Raw genomic sequence first — 22577 nt, forward strand, 5'->3', positions numbered from 1 at the left:
AATTGTTAGATCCTTTAACTGGTAAATCAATTGGTTCACATTCAGTGGATAGACTTAAGGTGTGGAAACCTACGAAACAAACTCGTAAAATTTGGTTAAATCTCGCAGTAAAACATAGTTCTGAGAAATACCATGATGTAATTTCAAGCGAATTTAAGAATTCAGATCTAGAAAGCAGTGTTGAAACTGTTCTTTGCAATGCATTAACTACAACACCAGTATGTTTATCTCAAAGTGTTCAATCCAGAAGTAATAACCAACGAATACATAAAATCTTGGAGAAATTGCTAGATATTGATAAGTATTTGAATTTTCTGTACTGTAAAAATTTGTGTTCATCTGATGTATTGGAATTTGCGTTAGTAAATCTACAGAATCCTTATGTGGCACTAAATGAACAAGTGCAAGGAATGTAAAAAAAAAAAAAAAAAAAAAGTCGTTTTATATGATATATGCAGGCATCTGTGACCCGCTATGCGACTTCCAGATGGCCGTTGATATTTCTTTTCCAAAGCAATGGAAAAACCAGCAAAGAAATATGCCAAGTCATGGAGATGAGGTTCCCCCCCTCCTTATGTGTATTGGGTAATGTAACATGTTTTTAATGCTCGGAGTAAGCTATTTTGGTAAATCCCATTCTTTATTATTTTAAGTTTTTAACCTTGTATTCTTTAATTCGGCCTCATCTCGGGGAGGTAGAACAAATAATTCATTGTGGGTAGGTTCCTTCGAAATTTAGCCAGGCAGATCCTGTCGAGTGATCAGAGAGAGTCATAACTGAATTATTACGTTGTAAAAATTTAGCTGTGAATCTTTAAGGTGCCGATAAATTTTATTAAATCTCGACAAAACGTATATTACTCAATAGTGTGTGAAATAAAGTTTTTAATATGTAATATGTTTTAAAAATTTGTTTACGAATGAAAGATTTCATTTCATATATTCGTGTTACTGTATTATTGCATTGTGTTTGAAGTTAATTAACTAATTAATAGTGCTGTTTAAATGTTGTATTTTAAAGGTTTGAAGAATGGAAATATTACATTATTAGGAGTTATTCTGAGAATTAGTTATAAGGAAGCATATATTGATGAAAAGGTTATTTTGGCATTTCATGTGTCATTTTTCTCAAAATATTGAAAATTTCATGTGTTTAGTACGATAAGAATATTTAGTGTAAGATGTTAAAATACGAGTCAGATACTTACAAAAAAAAAAAAAAAATGAAAATTTTGATTTAAGTAATAGTGTAAGAAATATATTGGTTTGATGTTAATAAATAAAATATAAATAAGATATAATATAAAATGAAAATGTAATAGATAATCGATATTATTCAACTTATATTGAAATATTGTATAATGAAAACAAATGTAATCTTATAGTTACACATACAAAAGGAGAGCCCATTTAAAGTATATAGCCCATAAAATAAAAAGCCCATCTACGTTTGTGTAAAGTGTTAATGAACCATAATGGATCAAATGTTAATAATGGAAGAAAGAAGAGGAATAATAACCGGAAAAATAACTCTAAGAAGAGGAAACCCAAGGCCCCAGGGTTCTGATAATCTTCAAAGAAGATCATCGTCCATGTCGCACGCCATTTGTGAGTGTGTAGCTCCCCTCACTCCCATTCCATTTTAAAATTTCCCAGTTACTGTCGGCTGAATTGGAATGAGGCTTCATGTACTGTTCGTCGACGCAAACTGTGTTTTGGTTTTATCTTTGTAAAAGTTGGCAATCCTGTGAGTGATGATTCGTGCTTCCTGTTCACTGAACAAAGGAGGTGTAATCCGGTTAAAATGATGCAAAACATAGTTCGTCGAATTCAAACATCATCGAGACTTACTTTTACTGTTTTTAATATTTCAATTATTTTGTTTTAATGGTGAACTTATTTAACGCCCTTTGATATTTGTATTTCTGATAAAGAATATTTACTGTGAACATTTGTAAAATCTTTTCTGGTGTGCTCGGCGCAAATATACTGACGCTGAGGCAAAAAGCCGCGAAAGGTACTCTAAGTTATTATGGTGGCCTAGATTGCTTTGTTACTGTGGTGACTGTGAATAATATCCAACTTTATCATCGCAATCGATCACGATTTTGTAAATTCGACTATGGAAAAAACAAGATAAACCTACGCAAATGATAAACATAAAATTAACATAAAAATCAACGTTTGCGTGCTAAAATAGCGTATAATATGTAAATGTATAAAATCCACGAGGGATGAGTAAGAAACCAACACAGGTAAAAGGACGAATTGCACTCACAACTAAAGAGTGATAACTATTATGGAACCTAAATAATAACTGTTCGACGATCAACAAGAAGCACCAAGGAATCCTTCTTTTTCGAAGAATAGCTACATGATTCCCCCCCCCCCCCCCCAAATCCATCAACTTATAGTGTAGTCAAGTGTGATACGAAAATAGCGTGTGTTTAATGCTAGTGCATCGTGTAATGCAAATTTCAGCCGGCATTCGTAGTGCATCATTTTCTTAAGAAAATATATAATAATTTCATCGCATCAAATCCACATTAATAAAATTTTGGGCTCATGGTATTTTGGTACATGTTAAATGAAAATCATTAACAAAAATTGTAATGTCATAAAAGTAAGTATTATACATAACTTGTGTTAATTGAATAAAATTTACATACAATCTATTTCTTTATGTGCAATTATCTTTACAGCATCTCTGCACAATCACTACCCAAAATGGTGGATGTTATGTTTAGTAACTTGTATTCATTCTGCTATCGCCAGCAGGCGTGGCAATGATGGTGGGCGCTCGTAGTCGCAACCTCAATGAAACAGTATTTTGGTTCGTGATCCAACTTGGAGGTTTGCGCACTCTCTATTGTAGTATCATCATTTTTGTTGCGAATGCCTTCTTCATGCCAATTACTAAAATCCACCACAGGTAAGCTGTTTTGAACGGGAGTTGTTTCCAGCAGAGTTATAAGATTTGGTTATCCCGAATGGGATCAGGTAAGGATCAGACTCTGCCAGTCACAAAAATGGTTAGCTCGAACAAGAATTAGACCCTGCAGGCCATAAGAACGGCTGCCCCGAACTGGAACCGAACCCAACACGATCCAATCGTGTTACAATAGATCCCAGATTGGATTCCCAGTGGGAGATTATTGAAGACATAATAGTGATTTGAATTCCATCTTAAACTATAAATCCATGTCTCACATAGCCTCAGTGATGAAAAAAACGCCATACTCCAACATACAAACATGTTCTTGATGTATCCTTACGAAGAAAAGTCAAGCAAGCATGATCAAAGCTTCGATGAGGCAAGGGTCCGCATTCTAGACGTTGAGAATTTCTTGTTCAATGTTTCATGTACAAACTGTGCAAAATTAGGAACTCAGTCTAAATTGAATTTTGGTTTCTTTCTCCACGTCCGAAAGCTGGAGAAATGCTCAAAGTTGAGGCACATTCAGTACTGTTGTTGTCCATTAAAACAGAAAAGAAAGAAAGAAAGGAAAGAAGAAAAGAAAATAGAAAAAAAAGAAGAATATGGTCATAGATCAGCACACTAATATTCACTTTGGGGCGTACAAGTGAATTGCACTGGGTTAGTCTGATCCTCAAATTAAACAATGAAAGACGTTATATGCATCTCTGTAATGCCGTCTTATTTTTCTCTTTAGTTTAACATCTCCCATGACTATGCACCTAGGCTAAGGAAACGGTGATGATGAGACTGAATGAAAAGGTGGAGTGAAGAGAGGGGAGGAAACTGGAAGGTTCGTCCACCACAAAGCTCACGTGACACGAGCTGGAATTGAACCAGGGACCCTATGTAACAGAGGTGAGTGCTCTACCACTGAGCCACCGAGGTCTCTTGTCTCATCTGTTACACATATACGGTTTAGAAAAGTATCATCGTTATTAATCTTGTTGTGCATAAAAGTGGCAAAAGCAGAATGTTTGACCCTGTCCTCAGGTTTAATCTTACACTTGAGTTGAATTTGCTTATTGGCATGAAAGCACGTAAACATTTGTACAGAACATTTTGAATGATACTTATCGGCAATGCTTCGAATATATATTTTTTTCCCTGGAATATGACGTTATGTATAGAATACAAACGTCCTCATTTTGCGGCTAGAAGTAAACAAATGTTTAGGTCCTCCTGAAACCCCAGCATCACACTCTTCATAGTAATGGAAGGATGCCTCATCTAGCAATTACAACGGCCCGAAGAAGAGAACAGAGAAGTCCTTGAAATTATTTGTGAATAAAAATCACTTCACTAAGGCACTTACACATGTTTTCTTTTCTGTAACTGTACAATGTGACTATTGAATTTTTATTTCTGATAACCTACAGTGTTCACATTAATTGAACTCTGAGGGTGACAGCAATGAGTTGCTTTCGAAACGTAATGGAATTGAAAACAAATCTGGATGGAAAGTCAAGAGTGTTAGATAGCATGTCTCCTATGTTCCGAGACTAGTATAATAAAAGCTAAGAATTGAAGCTAATTGATTATTGTTATTCATCCTTAGTTCTTAAGATGTGCCTCTCATGGTTTCGCACTATCCTTGGCGTTGTTGCACAGCTTTTTCGATTCCACTGTAAAACTTTTTTTTTTTTTTTTGTATATTGTTAACTTTCGTAATTATGATTCCTTTCTTTTTAAGCACAGATTCAAAATGGCGACCCTGACATGGATTTTTGTTTGTTTGTTTATTGAAGTTTAGCGTTTCTGTTCAGCACTGACACTATATGAGCGTGGACTTACAGTTTAAGGTGGAATCCGAACCACTAATGTGTTCAATGCTCTCCCACCGAGAATCAAACCCAGGACAATGTGTACCAAAGGCAAGAGCATTAACCGCAAAACCAGAGGGGAGGACCCGTTGAAGCAGAATTTGACTTTTGGGAATAATCGCCTGGAGCTGCAATTGGTGAATAAAACGGGTGTTTACATATATATATATATATATATATATATATATGCAAAAATGATGCTATTATAAAGATTGATTACTTAACTTAACTATTTACTTATAAAATAGAAAAGAAACTTACATAAACTATTTATCAGATGCTTACTTATAATTGATATGAGTATATATCTCCGCTGCTCCTCCATGGAGGGCATAAAGTAACTCCAGACTAGGCCATTCATAAATTAAAATCGGAGGATCTCGATCATTTCTGTCTCGTCCACATTCTGCCACGGCAAAATGAGGATACTTTGGATTGACCTGAAGAAAGTAGATGTAGTTAAATCAGTAATAATATATATATATATATATATATATATATATATATATATATATATATATATATATACACGAGGTGTATTCAAAAAGAACGAATTTTTGGTTAGCAAAAATGTATTTATTGACTTGGAAATCCGAAACACTAATCCCCTTCAAAGTAATCTCCTTGGTAATATACACACTTCTCCCAACGCTCACCATGTTGGAAACACTTCTAGAACGCAGTTTCTGGAATGGTAAGCAACCATGTCGTCGCATTACGCTTGATGTTTTTTCATGACTCAAATTGGATCCCTTTTAGTGGTATTTTCAGATTGGAAAATAACCAAAAGTCCCACGGAGCCATGTGGGGTGAGTAAAGAACCTGACGACACACAGCAATGGTGTGTTTGGCGATGAAAACCTGAATCAAATTTCGCGGAAACTCTTCTCATGCTCAAATTCTCGTTCAATATTGAGTGCACCGATCCGACTGTATGGCTTCCGCTTGGATATCGCCAAGCTTTTGGCAAAATTTATCCAATATCGCTGCTCAAGTTTTTTTTTTTTTTTTTTTTTTTGTCATTTTACAAAACAATTGAAATCCGACGGCCGCCCACTACACGTCTTCACACGTTAGCCAACTGCCAGCGGCTGATGCTTTTTGCGGGCAGGAAAACATTCACAACTGCGCATGAGTCTCTCCTCTACATTTATACTCAAGAAAGTCCCCCGCGTGTTACACGTTACATCAATTAGATAACATGTACCATACCTTTGTCGAGAGACAACTTTCTTTTTCCCAAACATTTATACCGGATGTATCAAAACTCGGAATCATAGGCCAATTCCATTATAAACGAAGATACGAAAAAATTCAAAGAGAGAAAAGTTTTGGGAACAAATGGTTTTCAACCTAAAATGGTGGAATTTTTCCAATTTCACCATACGTTTGGACTCCACACTCATAAGTCGTCTATGGTAAATTAAGAAAGCATATTGTCAGTTCAGCAGACTGTTCTCTTGGGCCCTTATCATATCAACAATACAACATTGTTGAGAAACAGATTCGATGTGTTCTACGTTTGTCACAGAACAATGTGCACTTTTCCCGTGTGTCCTTCCGTTCAAACAGCTTGCTGAACCGGAAAAGTTTCTTATTCACTTAACATAGAACACCTTACCAATGTGAAGCGGAAACTGCTGGTGCAATTGGAAAATTTCCACCATTATTAATTGAAAACCAGATATTTTCGACAATTTTCCTCTCTTCCCATTTTTATTTTTTTTAAATTTATTTTTTAATCTTTTATTTTATTTATTTATTTATTTATTCTTTTTTGTATCTTTGTTCCCAACGGAGTTAGCGTATAACCTCGGCCTTTTGATGCACCGAATATTAGAGGTGATCAAGTGTTTGGGATATCCTTCTGAGGAATCAAGAATGGGGCACTTATTTAACAAGTTTTTATTTTGGATATATAGTAGAATGTATAATAATTTGGTATACAATTCCATTTACTTCCTTGTTCGTTCAGATACCAACTTAAAGAATAACCCTTTTCCTCAAATAATATACATACAATTCTAATAATGATAAAGATATTCAAAATTACAAACCTGCAATTATACTAAATATTTTTGCAAATGTGTTTAAATATATTTTTTGTAAACATATTGAAAACCATACAAAATTATTAAATGTTAGAATATTAGCATGGTTTTGTGAAAGGCGGATCGACAGTAACAATTCTCAGGAGTGTTAACTACTTTATAGCAAGTGCATTAGATCAAGGAGGTCAAGCAAGCAAGCTTTATATACACAAATTTTGCAAAGCCACTTGATAGAACCATTTAGAAGAATAGAACAGAAGAATTTAATGGAGTCAATTAATTATCAGCAATCAATTTTGAAGAACCAAGTTCAATTTGCTGTATATAAGGAAAACAAATTGGCAGTGAATCCAACTATCTGGAGTTCCACAAGGGTGAAGCCTTAGATTATTCCTATATGTATGAATCATACATTACGTCTTAAACGCATAAAATATATCCGTAAATTGTTATGACTTATACTTTTAAATATATCAAATTAATATAATTGAAATGAACTTCTGAAAAAATATGAATGCAACAGTTAAACGATGACAAAATAACTGAATTATCAGTTCGAAGTTTATATTTAAAATCCCACATTGACATCATAATAAATGAAGCAAACAGGAATTTTGGGTTCATTATAAGATTTAATAAGCAACTCTTCAAAAATGTCAAAACCATATTCGATTTCAAATTTGAACATGGGTCTTTGTATAGAAACCAGAAACTAACTCTTTAAAAAAATCCAATTAAAATTTCTGCAGTATCTTATGTACAAGCAAACATTTTCCCCAGGACTGAGAACTTTTATTCACTTATTAAAAATGTTAAGACGGTAACTTTTAAAGAATATTGCATGACATGCTATCTATTCCTGTATAAAAATATGTAATTACAAACTAAACTGTACTGAACTGTTTTGAAGCTTTTAAACGTAATTGTGCTGAATAGAAAAATAAGAACAGATTATTATAATTTCTTTTCGTGTACAAATACACGGATGAATCTGTTAAGTCACCAACAAAGAAAAGAGTGCAACCTAGAATAAATTCACAAAAATGGAGAGTTCTATGATATTTATATTGACTGTCCTGAGAAACTTAGAAGTAAATCTATTTATATACGAGGGTTGGGGCAAAAGTCATGGCAACTATTTTTTTTCTTATAGATATGTGAGCGGATCACAAACTTCTATGTGTCGTGTGGAAGTTCTGCAGGCATAGTGTGTATGCAGAATAATAGATGGCTCTGTGATAGCTGGTAGTGGCACAGCGAGCACTGTGAAATTAGTCAGTTGGTGAGTGTCGTGCGGGATGGATGTAATCCGTGTTGAGCAGCGCGCTTACATCAAAATAGCCGTTCTCCGAGGAAGAAATGCGATGGAATGTCACAGTGAATTAGTGGAAGCCCTTAGGAATAATGTCTTACCATAGCGGACAGTAGCACGGTGGGTAGGAAAGTTTCAGCAAGGACGTCCTCCAGTGTCGACCTGTGATGAGCAACGTTCGGGAGTACCTGTCAGTGTGAGGACCGACGTGGCACGTGCCGTCATCGAGCAGCTCCTGGATGAAGACAGACGATGGACACTACTGGAGTTAACGGAGGCAAGTGGCATCGAGAAACGCACCGTCCATAGGATATTGCGTAATGAGCTGCAACTAAGCAAAATCGCATTTCGGTGGGTACCGCATGCACTGATCGAAGTTCAAAGGTGGATGTGCTATGCAATATGCTCCGACCACCTTGCACGCTGGCAACAGAATGGCTATCAATTCTTGACACGAATAAGCGCCATCGATGAATTTTGGGCCAGAGCATACGAACCAGAACTGAAACGTCAGTCCGCGGAGTGGCAACATGCTGGATCACCAAGGAGGCAGAAGTTCCGTAAGAATCCTTCCCCAGTCAAATTGATGTGATCGTCGCGTATGACTTCAAGGGTGTCATTGTTTGTCACTTTTTTCCACATGGCAGAACAGTGACCGCGCAGTACTACAGGGCCTTCCTGGTGCGACAGGTACTACGTAGCGTTCCGGGAAACGTCTGGATATTGTGGACAGTGCAATAATCCTGCACAACAATGCAAAACCACATAAAGCAGAGTGTGTAGGGCAGCTACTGCGACGTTGGGGATGGGAAGAATTGGATCACCCACCGTACTCTCCTGACATTTCGCCTTGTGACTTTGATCTCATTTGAAAGATTAAGGAACCACTACGTGGTAGGCGGTTTGCAACACGCGAGGACATTGCTAATGCTGTGCGCGAACAGGTGACCCGATTCACACATGGTGCGGCAAATGCTGAGGCGGATGGTATTCAGAGCCTCCCACATCGTAGGCAGCGTGTGGTGCAAGTAGCAGGGGACTACTTTGAGGGTCTTTAGGCCCAGGTTTGTCATGTCAAACTATGCGTACTGTGTTGTCATTCTTTTGCACCGTGAAGGCCATATTGCCCTGTATACTACCGTAATAAATTAGTGTGTTACGATATTTCAGTGCTATTCTTTGTCCACACATGTAGTTACACCTTGTTCTTTCGTCTGTATATGTTACATTTTCCAACCAGACTGGTATCTTCAAGAAAAAAAATAGTTGCCATGACTTTTGCCCCAACCCTCGTATATATATATATACTATCAGTGGCGGATCCAGGATATGATCAAGGGAGGAGCTAAACCATAGTTTGCCGCTTTATCCAGTGTAAAGCAGGATTGAAGTCCATTTTATCCAGTGTATACCTGAGCGTCAAGGGGGGAGGGCTATAGACCCTATAGCCCCCTGGATCCGCCACTGTATACTGTCATAAAGGATGAGCACTGTAATACGATATAATACCTAGTGTACTGTAATAGGATATAATACCTACTGTAACCTATCTCAATAAAAAAAAGAAATAACTACCCGAAAGGAAATAATACTTCCGTCAGACTCTTCAACCGTTAGAAAGAGAGAAGATATTTACATTCCACCCTATCCACGTATCGAACCCCGGCCTTAATAATCTATACTGACTACATAACATTCTCTCCGTTTTCATACACCTATTTTATTCGTATTATTAGTTTTATCAGGAGATTCGAGGAGATATCAAAAAGTTCGCGCAATCACCTAGGAGAAATCTACTCTGGAGAACTCTCGACATCATGATGGTATTAATCCTATTCTATGTAGTCACCGTGTCTAGCGACACATTTTTGGCAGCGGTACTTCACTTTCCGTAAACCCTTTTGTAAAAGTCTGCAGTTTGGCTTTGAAACCCACAGTTCAACCTCAGAAGTCATCCCTATTGTCAAAACAGCATCCTCTGAGTGGACGCTTCATTTCTGTGTGCGGCGCTAGGTCCGGTGAGTGTGGGGGTAGACAATATTTCATATACTAATTCTATTGCCTTCATCATGGATGCATGGGCGGAATGAACTGGTGCATTATCGGACAACAGCAGCACCCCTCTTGTGACAAATCCACGACGTTTCTTCTTCAATTCCTCTCATAACTTAAGTCAGGAGATTGGAATAATAGGTACAAGTAATAGTTTATTCCTGAGATAGATAATCTGTCATGATGACCCCTTCACAGTTCTAGAAAACGGACAGCATCACCTTGACTACAGACTTCTGCACCCGTGCCTTCTTAGGAGTGGGGGGAGAAGGGCTGTTCCCATTGTTTGCTCATTTTCTTCGTCATAAAGATAAACCCAACTTTCTTCCATTGTCACTAGTCTCGAGAAAAAGTGCTCTTCATTCACCTCACAGCCATGCAACATTTCTCTTGCAGCGTCCTCGTGATTTCTCTTCTGGAAAGGTGTGGGCAGTCGTGGCACCTGCCGTGTTACACTTTCTGAAGATGCAGCTGGTTGTGAACGATATTTCAGGCAGACCCTCATATCATATCTATTTCACACGTAACATTTTCAGTGGTTATCCTCCTGTCTTCCATTATGATCTCCCCAATTTTCTACGTCAAGGCGGCATCATCAGTGAAAGATGGTCTTCCGGATTTAGAAGTGTCAGTGGTGGTCATGTGTCCAGTTTGGAATTGCCCTTTCCACTTGGATACCATTTCAAAAAATGAGTTTTCATCTCCATAGACTTCTTTCGTCTCTTTGTGGATTTGCTTTGCTGATTTCCCCTGAAGATGGAAGAACTTAATGAGACTCCGTGCCTAATGCACGTCAATAATCGCACCTTCAGTGATTTACCAGAATAAAAAGTGTTGTAACGAGTCCATAATTTGCATGGTTAACATACAAAGACCTAACTATAAAATGGATGTCCGAGGCGGTTCATATTTCGTCACCTTCTTAGGTGATTGCAACAACTTTTGTGTTTTCGTTTTATGTTTATTTCTGTTTGCATAACATTTTTGTTTTTGTTATTTTATTTAACTTTAAACTCGACTATTACTACTTCATATGTTTTACTCGTTTTTCATGTTTTCACACAAAGAATAGAAAATGTATTTCTCAACAATAATTTACCTCATACATTTTATTAGACTATTATATATATATATATATATATATATATATATATATCATATATATAATGATATATATATATATCATTTCTTAAAAAATTCGAATTTATTAACGTAATAAAAATAAGCTAACAATACTCGATTCAATAAGCCTAATGAAAATAGAAAACGAAATCATTGTTGAGATATTTTGTTACTATGTGATACTATATAGATATGTTTAACATAGAAACATATTTTTATTATGTTACTCTCCTCATATGATTTTACGCACAATGAAAGAAATAAAAGGTAAAGGTAAGTTCTTTTTTTCAGTATTTATTTCTACTAAAAATTAGTTTTTTTTTTTTTTAAATTTTAAGTTACACATTTTTCATTAAGCAATTATATTTCCCAAATATAATATTCCCGGAAAAGTACAGGGATCACAGTGCTCTAAATATACAGAGGTTGTTCAGTCTACATTTGGCCAATTTCGACTTACCTAAAAATTTAGAAGAATCCATGGCGCCACGTCCGTAAGTGCTCGATGTGTTTCCCTTTGTTCCTAACAATAGCCCGACAGCGTAATTTCCACTGTAATAGGCTTCTCTGAAGAACTGGGAGAGGAATCTTGTCCCATTCCCTTTGCACAGCTTTCCAAATCCTTCCACAGTTGTCTCACGCTGTTTTCCCAAAGCCCGCTTCAGCAATCCAAATCCACAATAGTCCACAGGACTTGCATCTGGAGATTTAACAGCTACCTCGTTGAAAGGTATCACCTGTATACCACTTGCCTCCTCCATCTCTCTGTAGAATGCGAGGGACGATCGTGAGGTATGTGATGGCTCTCGGTTTGCCGCAGTCGGAAAGGTAAATCCCTGCTTCATCGAGCATTACGACGTACATCCACCTTTGTTTTGGCAGATGCCGTTCGTACAGCTTCCGGGCGTTACACTGTCGTTCCTTTTGGTGAGCATCCGCGAGAAGATGGCCGCGAGCTTTCATGACTTTTTCCAGCTTGAGTTGATGGTGTAGCGTCCGGCTCACAGTCCCCAAAGACATGTTAAAACGATTAGTCATACACCTTTGTGTTGGAGGATATTCTTGCATTGCCATTTTGCGAAGTTTCCTCTGCATGGTGTAGGTGTCCTTGGTGCATTCCTACTTCCTAGGCAACTTCGTTGGTGATCCAAATGGTGGAGCTTCGTTGCCCTTGTACTTTTTAATAACATTTTTATTCCACTTAAACTGATGTTGCAACCATTCTTCTTGCACTGTTTTCTAATGACAGAAACACTAAAGTGGGCGTCGTAAAGAGCCGCAACGTAGCATTCCCAAAACCGGCTTAGTTTGAGCGGCGTTCGGTTCCCGGTGGGAGCACTCGGTCGAAAAAGTGTAAACCGCTTTTTCAGGCCAGCCACCCTGAATGAGGTTTTCCTGGGTTTTCCTCATTCACACCAGGCAAATGCCGGGGTGGTACTAACTTATAGGTCCCAGGCCGCTTCCTTCCTTCCCCCATCCTTCTTCCTTCCCTTTCCCCGTATTGTGTGCTCGCCGAGGGACGTCATCCCTCATACGTGAAGGGCTAAATGGCCTTAGATGCTGAAAGCCCAGAAATCTAAATCCTAATCCTAATCCTAGTTTGAGCGGCATTTTGGTCACAGAGCTGAACACACACACACTTGGAAATAAATTTTAACATAACACTCACAACAATGGTCCTGTTTTGTGCGTTATAGTCGTCCGCGCGGAAAAACAACTCCGTTCCCAGGAAGCCACTGCACAACACTGCAGTACGCCACGAGCCAGGTCGGGTGAGTCCATTTTGCCCGGGAGGGGAAGGAACGAAATCGGCCAAACGTAGGATGAACAACCTCTGTAGTCTATATAGTCTATACATAGAGCAACCACAATTCTCTAAATGAAGAGAATCTATTAATTAAGAAAAAGAAGGTAGTTTAAGCGTAAAATACGTGCATTTACATTCTACGAATTTAATTACTATTAAAGGTGCAAACACTATGTACGAGGGAGGGTCAGAAACAGGTTACAAGGCCGATATTTCTGAAGCTGCGTCTAATATAGAGGAATGAAGAATGTGTGATAATTTAAATACATAGGGTGGAGAACTATGCAGAGTTTCAGCCACCCGTCACCTGCGGCGGCGCTGGTTGTAGGTAAACAGAAATCGCGACTCGTTAAGAAGACTGGTCTTGCGAAGAAGTCCGCTCAGTTATTCGATTTCTGTGGGCAAAACATGTAACCGCGGCTGAAATTCATCGGCAGCTGGTAGAGATTTACGGAGAGACTGTAATGCCTCGTCAGTATGTCGTAGAATGGTGTCGAAAATTTGCGGCTGGTAGAGAAAACGTCACCGAAGAGGAGCGCATATAGCTCAGAAGACCAATACGCTGTTGAAGTAATTTTTGCTGGGACATAAACGACTACCCTTCCTACAGCCCGGACGTCAGTCCAAGTAACTTTCACCTGTTCTTGTACTTGAAGGAGCACCTAGGAGACCGTCGTTTCGCTTCAGACGAGGAAGTGAAACATTTCGTGACAACGCGGCTGAACACGCAAGAACAGGGCTTTTAACAGGAGAAAATCTTCAAACTCATCCCATGACGAGAAAAGTGCCTCAACCGTTATGGAGACTACGTCGAAAAGGAACCTGATGTATGTCGTACTATTTATTGGCTGTATTAGTTGTATGAAGTAATATATAAACGTTTCAGTGCAGGCTTTGTAACCTTACTCTCTGATCACTTCTCGCAACTAATTTTCATTCAAGATACTAAATTTTTAGTTCTACGAAACTTACATGATTGAATTATTATTGTGGTTGATTACACGGAAATTTTTCTTATGGCAGAACATTATTATAATAGTTTGATACTCTGACATAATATAATGTACAGTTAAGTTTTAGAATTATTATAGCTTTTTTTTTTTTTTTTTTTTTTTTTTTTTTTTTTTTTTTTTAATGAGTCCTTATATGCTCACAATGAACATGGTGACAAAATCTAGCTACCAATTTACCATAAAGAACTATTGAATGAGAAGAAGTGATGTTCTCATTTATATGTTAGTTCCGACTACATTTCATGACATTTGTTTCACAACGTTTTCACATGTTTTTTCCCTCACCTTCAACGATTTTAGGCAATCTTATCTCAAAACTTGACACAACTTTGCGAAGAACGCGCACTTTGAAATGGAAAAATAATAATAATAATAAAAACTAAAATGCACGTTCTATACCGGACTTCAGTTCTTGCAAATATTTGCATTTGACCCGTGTAGTACACACAAGGTATCAAATATGTTTTGCCTAATTTTATAATTTAGTTACAGAGAAATTTACTTTTAAAATCGGTAAGTATGTTTCGCACCAACTTGTAAAGGTATACATTACCTTACACTTATAAATGGAATAATTAGAAAAAAAAAAAAACGTATGCTACAATGGAATCAAAAACTCGAAAAGTACTCATCTTGCTCTAAAACGCTTGTAGTTACGTTTTAGTAAATAAGTTAAACTTTTCATATATTTGCTTAAACTTAAATACAGAACAATACAGAAAAGAAGTAAAATGAGTATTTTTTGTTTCTCTTCATACGACATACATTATAACGTTTAATGGAAGTTTAAAATAAATACATGTAGAATTGTACGAAGTGCTTCAGAAAGTTCTTGTACTAGGTAAAAATATTATAGATAAACGAACATTATTTCCACCGAAATCGTCTCCTTAGGAAACCATACAGAAATCCGAACAATCTTTTCAGTGTTTAAAGCCACCGAGGATGTCCTTTTTCTGAAACCACCTAATATTGCCAGTAGTTTTGCACGAATTCCTTCTACGGTGTTGAAGTGCATCCCTTAACTTTAGTTTGTGGTGTGCGGTCAAAGCCGTAAAGTGTAGGACATAAGTTATGTTGTTTTTATCACAAACACTAATCATCTACTTAAAAAATTGAGTTTCTTTCAGCCACAATTGGTTGCGCTATATCTCGTAACTACCTTAAGAGGGAGTAATACTTCGAAGGGAATTATAGCTGAAAAATGTTACCTTTTAACATGAAACAAAAACTTTATTATTATTATTATTATTATTATTATTATTATTATTATTATTATTATTATTATTATTATTATTATTATTATTATTATTATTATTATTATTCACAACATTATTCGTTAAAACAAAGAACAGTTCCTATCAACTGCAGTAATATAAACATATATGTATTCAACATATCTATTAAGTACCGAAAAGGTTTGTTATTTCATTATACCCTTAAAATTTTACAAGAAATATTGTTAAAATTCCACAAGAATTACTCAAAACCATTTTTGAATTACCCACGGAACTATGGGAGACAACGAAGAATTAAAAGTATGTAGAAAAATAAGAAAGAAAGAAAAAAGAAGAAACAAAGAAAAAAATAGTATATAGAAACACATTTCCTGATTCCCTTGTCTCTCTGTCTACAGAAAATCTCTCGTACCCGTGGCTAATGCATGTGCCTTTGCAGCATGTGATGCGCAGTTTGACTCTCGGCAGGAGGCCACAAAAATATAATTTTACAGTTATTCACTTTCAATCAATCCTCCGTCCCCTTTAGCCGAAACGACAATAACCCTGAGACGTTAAACTAAATAATTTCATTTGTCATTTAACTCTCGTATGCAACAACAATGAGACTTAGCCGTTTCCGAATACAAGATTTGGCCTAATATTTGGATATATACCATATACACTATGTGATCAAAAGTATCCAGATACCCCCAAAAACATACGTTTTTCATATTAGGTGCATTGTGCTGCCATCTACTGCTAGGTACTCATTATCAGCGACCTCAGTAGTTATTAGACATTGTGAGAAAGCAGAATGGGGCACTCCGCCGCGGAAGTCACGGACTTCGAACGTGGTCAGGTGATTGGGTGTCACTTATGTCAGAAGTCTGTACGCGAGATTTCCACACTCCTAAACATCCCTAGGTTCACTGTGTCTGAAGTGATAGTGAAGTGGAAACGTGAAGGGACACGTACAGCACAAAAGCGTACAGACCGACCTTGTCTGTTGACTGACAGAGACCGCCGACAGTTGAAGAAGGTCGTAAAATGTAATAGGCAGACATCTATCCAGACCATCACACAGGAATTCCAAACTGCATCAGGATCAACTCCAAGTACTACGACAGTTAGGCGTGAGGTGAGAAAACTTGGATTTCATGGTCGAGCGGCTGCTCATAAGCCACACATCACGCAGGTAAATGCCAAACGACGCCTCGCTTGGTGTAAGGAGCGTAAACATTGGGCGATTGAACAGTGGAAAAACGTTGTGTGCAGTGACGAATCACGGTACACAATGTGGCAATCCGACGGCAGGGTGTGGGTATGGCGAATGCCCGGTGAACGTCATCTGTCAGCATGTGTAGTGCCAACAGAAAATTCGGAGGTGGTGGTGTTATGGCGTTTTTCTTGGAGGGGCTTGCACCCCTTGTTGTTTTGCGTGGCACTCTCACAGCGCAGGCCTACATTGATGTTTTAAGCACCTTCTTGCTTCCCACTGTTGAAGAGCAATTCGAGGATGGAGATTACACTTTTCAACACGATCGAGCACATGTTCATACTGCCTATAGCGGAGTGGTTACACGACCATAACATCCCTGTAATGGACTGACCTGCACAGAGTCCTGACTTGAATCCTATAGAACACCTTTGGGATGTTTTGGAACGCCGACTTCGTGCCAGGCCTCACCGACCTACATCGATACCTCTCCTCAGTTCAGCACACCGTGAAGAATGGGCTGCCATTCCCCCAGAAACCTTCCAGCACTTGGTTGAAAGTATGCCTGCGAGAGTGGAAGCTGTCATCAAGGCTAAGGGTGGACCAACACCATATTGAATTCCAGCAATACCGATGGAGGGCGCCACGAACTTGTAAGTCATTTTCAGCCAGGTATCCGGATACTTTTGATCACAGTGTATTTCGTAAACTCATGAAAGATTGAAGTTCTTCAATTCTACGTAAATTTCTTGACGTCTTGATCATCATCCTCCTGACCATCCCTCTCTTTTCCCAGTAAATGTTCAATGATTTCATTTTCATCAACAGATAGTGACGATAACAGAATTGTCTACGTCGACCCAAGCCTGCATTTTTCTTCACTAATATTGATATTATTTTCTCAATTTGTCATTAAATCCAAGATGTCGGACGAGTGTCGAAAGTGCTGTTATGTAGGTACAGCCGGTCTTACCAGATATATCTTATTGTGTGAATATATATCAGATAGTGTAAAAAGAATATTGAGCCTGTTGCCCACGAGATGTTGTTAGTGCCTCAAAACTTAGGGTATATGAGTCGCAGCGGGTCAGGCCCAACGTCATTTGAAGCAATTAATGTGCAAAAAGTGCTGCAAAATGCAAAACGGCACTACCTTTTAGAATTTTATTTCAATAAGGGTGAAAATACTATGCAGAACCGTGAAGAAATTTGTGCTGTTTATGCGAAAGATGAGTTATCAAACGCTACAGTCGAAAAGATGATTCAGTCGCATTCGTTCACAGCAAAAGTAAATAATATTCTGGCAAATTCAATTAAGACTGGTATGTAAGCGGTCATGACTGATAATGAAATGACCTAAACATCCGTCAATCAAACAGAGTTAAATCATTTGGCGAAAACTGGCTACAAAGAGAAGCTAGGTATTTGAGTGCCTCATGATCTGACTCCATTTCCTCAATTGAATTTCTCTTCGCAAATCTCTACTGAAACGTGACGAACTCGAGTTATTTCTAAAGTAGTTGATCACGACTGATAAAAAGTGGATTATCAACAACAATGTATGAAAAAGATCGTGGTTAATGTGAGGAGAAGCTCCATAATTTGTGACAAAGCTCATACTGACACCACAGAAGGTTATGCTGTGCGTTTGATGGGTTTGGAAGGACATCATAGTGTTGATAACTAGAGCGAGTGCACCTAACAATTTAAAAGAAATGGCCGGAACTGGTCAACAGAAAGGATGTCGTATACCACGCTGAAAACGCCACACCGTTTTATCTTTGACGACCCGTCAGAAATTGAGATAATTTGGCAGGGAGATTTTAATGCATCCACTGTATTGTCCGGCCTTGACATCATCGGACTATTAGTTATTTTCATCTCTGCAGAACTCTCTGAATGGTGTTAAGTTAGCTTCAAAAGAGGCCTGTGAAACACATGTGTCAAAATTTCTTGATTAGAAATCATAGAAGTCCTATAGCGGCGAGATAATAGTATTGCCGGAAAAATGATAGAAATGCATTGAACAAAAGGTGCATATGTAATTTCATACTGTTATTTTCAAATCTCAATAAACGTATTCCCAATTTTTATCTCCCAAGACTCAACAATTTTAGACAACTTCATGTATATACACAGAAACTACAATTATACAGATTTACGAGTACTGGATGTAAGCCGGATATCCAGCAATACGAATAATTGGGAAAAGAAAAAAAAAAATCTGTAAAGTCGGTTTTGTCCAACGAAAAGATAAATTTAATGTGTGTAGAAATAAAAAAAATCTAAAAAAATAATACAGAAAATTCCAATTAAACATGAATTTTAACGTTGGTTTAAATGGGAATTTGAACCAAACAATATTTTAATGAGCCAATATATACAGATCGCACATCAATATTTTTTTATTTTACTTTTTTTTTTTTTTAATTGATCCGGATGACTGGAATTCGAATAATCGTAGATTAAAACGATGATTACTCCTCAAGAAATAATATACAAGTTTAATACACGTATGGAACCATTATTAGCCTATAGAATATTTTGGCTCGTCGTGGAATGGAGTAATACGAAATAATAAATAGTTTTTAGAGAGAAATACTACATCATTCCTCATGCAGTACAGCTCTCAGTTCCGTCAGCGAGGATGGAGACGAAATCCGCTACGGAGTCTCACATTCACAACTGACAGGACTTGAAATTGGGCGGCACAAGGGAGGTATTGTGGTTCCTCCCGATATTCATGAAACCACACCTCAGCAGTGTGAATTGATACAATGCGATTTGGGGAAATTGAGTCACTGGCTGCAAACATATGGGCCGTAGAATGTACGTGGTCGTCTAACCCCTCGCAGTAATACGCTCTATAAGTATATTCACAGAATCCACAAAATGCTGGGAAATTGCGCTCCATGTTATCACAGATCCGAAGCAATGTTTCACGATACGGAGGATGCAGTTCGGAGAAAAAGTTTCTTTGGTCGTCCGCCATATATAAACTTAACATATTGTTGGAAATAAGGTGGAGGAGAATTTATCCAACCATATTACGCATTTCCAACCATCAGCAGTCCACTGTGGATATTCTCGGCACCATTTCCTTTTCGCTAAAGAGCTTACGTTGTCAAAGTTTGAATTTCTATGAATTTATAAGTAAATAACTTTAGATATTTTGAAGAAAATGTTATTTTGTGTTTTTGTTTCTCTTTTTGAATTCATAACAATGAGCAGAATAAATCATAATTACGTAATATTAGATTAATGTAATAATGTGTTAATCTCTATGGAGATAAACATATGTAGTTTCTTTACCATAATTTGTGCTATGTGGAACTAGTGGAAAGAAGCAACTATGCAATTTTAGTAGAAAACAGTTTTCTCGTATTGTTTACGTGCTTATATAATCAATTTGTATATATTGAGTTGTATATTGAGTTCTTAATAGTGTTCACTTTTTTTGGATTTGATTCACTTCGCAAGAAAACAATTTTTTATCTGTATGAAACGTAAATAGTTTGAATACATGTGTACAATAATATATAAATCAACGATTCGATGATAACCATACGAATAAAATTATGTTTATGTACGTTTTCAAGGTTGTTTCTATTGTACTTATTACCAGTAGGCGCAGAACAAAGGTTGCAATAACAGAAAAATCTTTCCACTGGGCTGATGGTATTGAGATGAACTACAAAAGAAGAACCACAGAAATGATACTTCCCTGTGATATAACGTAGTTTAAAATTAAAGTTTGTAGCGTCTTTTGCATTACACAACAGGAGTTTCCCTATTCTAGCAGCTTGCGGAGCAAGAGTATAATGGATTAAGAACCGGTTTAATATGAGTCTTAACAGATTTCATTACACAGAGCTTCTGTTGCGAATTAGGTGGAAGAGAACTCTCCACTCATATTAGGCTTTTCTAATCATCGGCGCTCCAATGTGAATGTTCTCGGCGTCATTTCCTTTCCGTGACAGCGCTGTGGTGGTGATCAGTGGTTTGGAAATTGCAACCGAACCGTGTTTAGGTTATACAACTCGCATTGCATTATGATGGTCGCAATTGGTTGTTCCAAATGCTGGCCCTACCGAGAGGGGGAAAGTGGCAACGGCGCTTAACTCAAATGGTGACTTACATATACCATTGGGTCCAGGAAAAAGTGCACGTTACCTGTGTGTGAGTTTGAACGCTGTTCCTGGATTGGGTTGGACTCTGCTAGGTTGTGATCATACCATGGGGTTCGGTACCATGGTGTTTTTGCGCCAAAGGAGAGGTGGGAGCTTGACTTAACGCTCGGGTACTATATACTGCAGATGTTGTTAGACTTCTGCTAGCTAGGAGAGTCTCCTCTACTAATAGGTATAACTGGGAGAGCATCTCTTGTTATAGGCGTATCCCATTCCTCTGCTTCACATGCTTATAGCATAGAGAGTTGGTTTTTCAATTTTGAGAAACGTGGATACTCCAAAACACTGGGGAAATTATGGGCCGGTTTAAACTTAAGTACCGTCCTAGAACGGAAGCACTCTATCCGACTTGCTCCCGGGAAAACCGGTATAGTAGACACTATCTCAACTACATTCCAAGTGTTGATTGAGTTCCGCAGTTGCTCTACATTCTTTGGTGGTGATCTTCATCAGTAGTAGGCGATCATTTTCGCTAAGGTTTCTCTTCCGTCCATTATTCTTCTTCGCTAAGTTGTTTCGCTATACAGTCTGTAAGCTATCATCATCCTGGAGACTGTTTTTTGCAATATACCTAACATAGTGCCAACTTGATATACTTTGACCAACTAACCGAACATCCACAATTTTGCCATTTCGAAACTCAAGTGAAGTCACCGAGTTTGCATCGCCACCGTTTACTCGTTTAAATATACATATATGTTCAATTTCACTTGACGTACTAAAATGTGATCACCTAACATATTAACTTTACTTTCCTCTCTTCTTATTTCTTCCTCGCCATTTCTACTAATTTATATTTGTTTTCTTTTTCTCCATTAATTTTGCTTTCTTTTCTCCAACTTCTTCCTCCTGAGTATCTGATGAAGCATCTAGCGAAAGTACTAAAAGTGTACTTTTTTTTTGTTTGTAATTGTGTTTTCACCTCTTTCTTGGTAATTCAATTTGCGTTCCACTTCTAATTTCAATTGTATCATAGTAACTTTGTGCGATCAGTAATTTCGTTATTTCTGTCATAAATCAATAGTTAAAACTTATGTGGGTTTTTCAATCCTACCATAACCTACGAACATCAAGAGACTGAGGGGATGGGGAAGAAATCCTTAGGAACCGGGAGAGGAAACTTCATAGTTTTTGAATAAAATTCCTCCACTAATAAGTTATTGGGGTAAATAAAGTGATATTAGCAACTGTCGGAAATGTATACATGAGCTGTTTGGGAGCCTTCTGAGGCTACTTCGTACAACCCTACATGAAAGATAAGCTTCATAAATTAAGAGAAAGTGACAATACTATACATTTTAAGTGGCTTAAAGTATAATTCAGAAATATACGAGAGCAAGAAAACAACAAAATACTTACCGTTATATGTCCAATCCCTCCTCCATGGGCTGTTCTTATATATTGGAGTTCCCTTGTTTCCATATCAAAAATATGAACGAAATTTCCTGATGCAAAAATTAAGTGTGTTTGGTCCAAAAGATTCAAATTGAAATACTTTTGACAAGAATAGCCGAATGAATGACTACTTGTTAAGGACTACACTTATATTAACAGAACATAATTTGTTTCTAGTCTATTCGCAATAAGTATCTAAATGTTTGACATTCATTTCATCTGCTAGACGTGTTAACATTTTAGTGGGAACATATGGTTTGCATTTCACCTTAAACTGTAGTCCGTGTTTCATAAAACCTTGGTGCTGAAAAATAAGAAGAGACGACAAACAAAGAAATATATTTTCTTTCATTTAACGTAAGTGCAAGAAGTAAAACACCACTCTGATTCATTCTGATT

The 22577-nt window shown here is 37.4% G+C and overlaps 1 protein-coding gene across 4 annotated transcripts in view; it reads right to left on the minus strand.

Moving 5' to 3' along the window:
• LOC145690362 (cilia- and flagella-associated protein 44) overlaps positions 1-22577 on the minus strand; it is a 253414-nt gene that overhangs the window by 217141 nt on the left and 13696 nt on the right. For 2 of the 4 annotated variants that reach the window (XM_081765185.1, XM_081765184.1), the window contains exons 3-4: positions 22143-22305; positions 5086-5240 (exon numbers count right to left, since the gene is read on the minus strand). In XM_081765185.1, the coding sequence (XP_081621311.1) occupies positions 5086-5240; positions 22143-22305 (318 nt within the window). Of the gene's footprint in view, positions 1-5061; positions 5241-22142; positions 22306-22577 lie in introns of those variants that run through there. The other 2 variants (XM_081765186.1, XM_081765187.1) reach the window with 2 other exon arrangements.

Source organism: Thermobia domestica, chromosome 7, assembly GCF_964235325.1.
Source record: "Thermobia domestica chromosome 7, izTheDome1.hap1.1, whole genome shotgun sequence".
NCBI lineage: Eukaryota > Metazoa > Arthropoda > Insecta > Zygentoma > Lepismatidae > Thermobia > Thermobia domestica.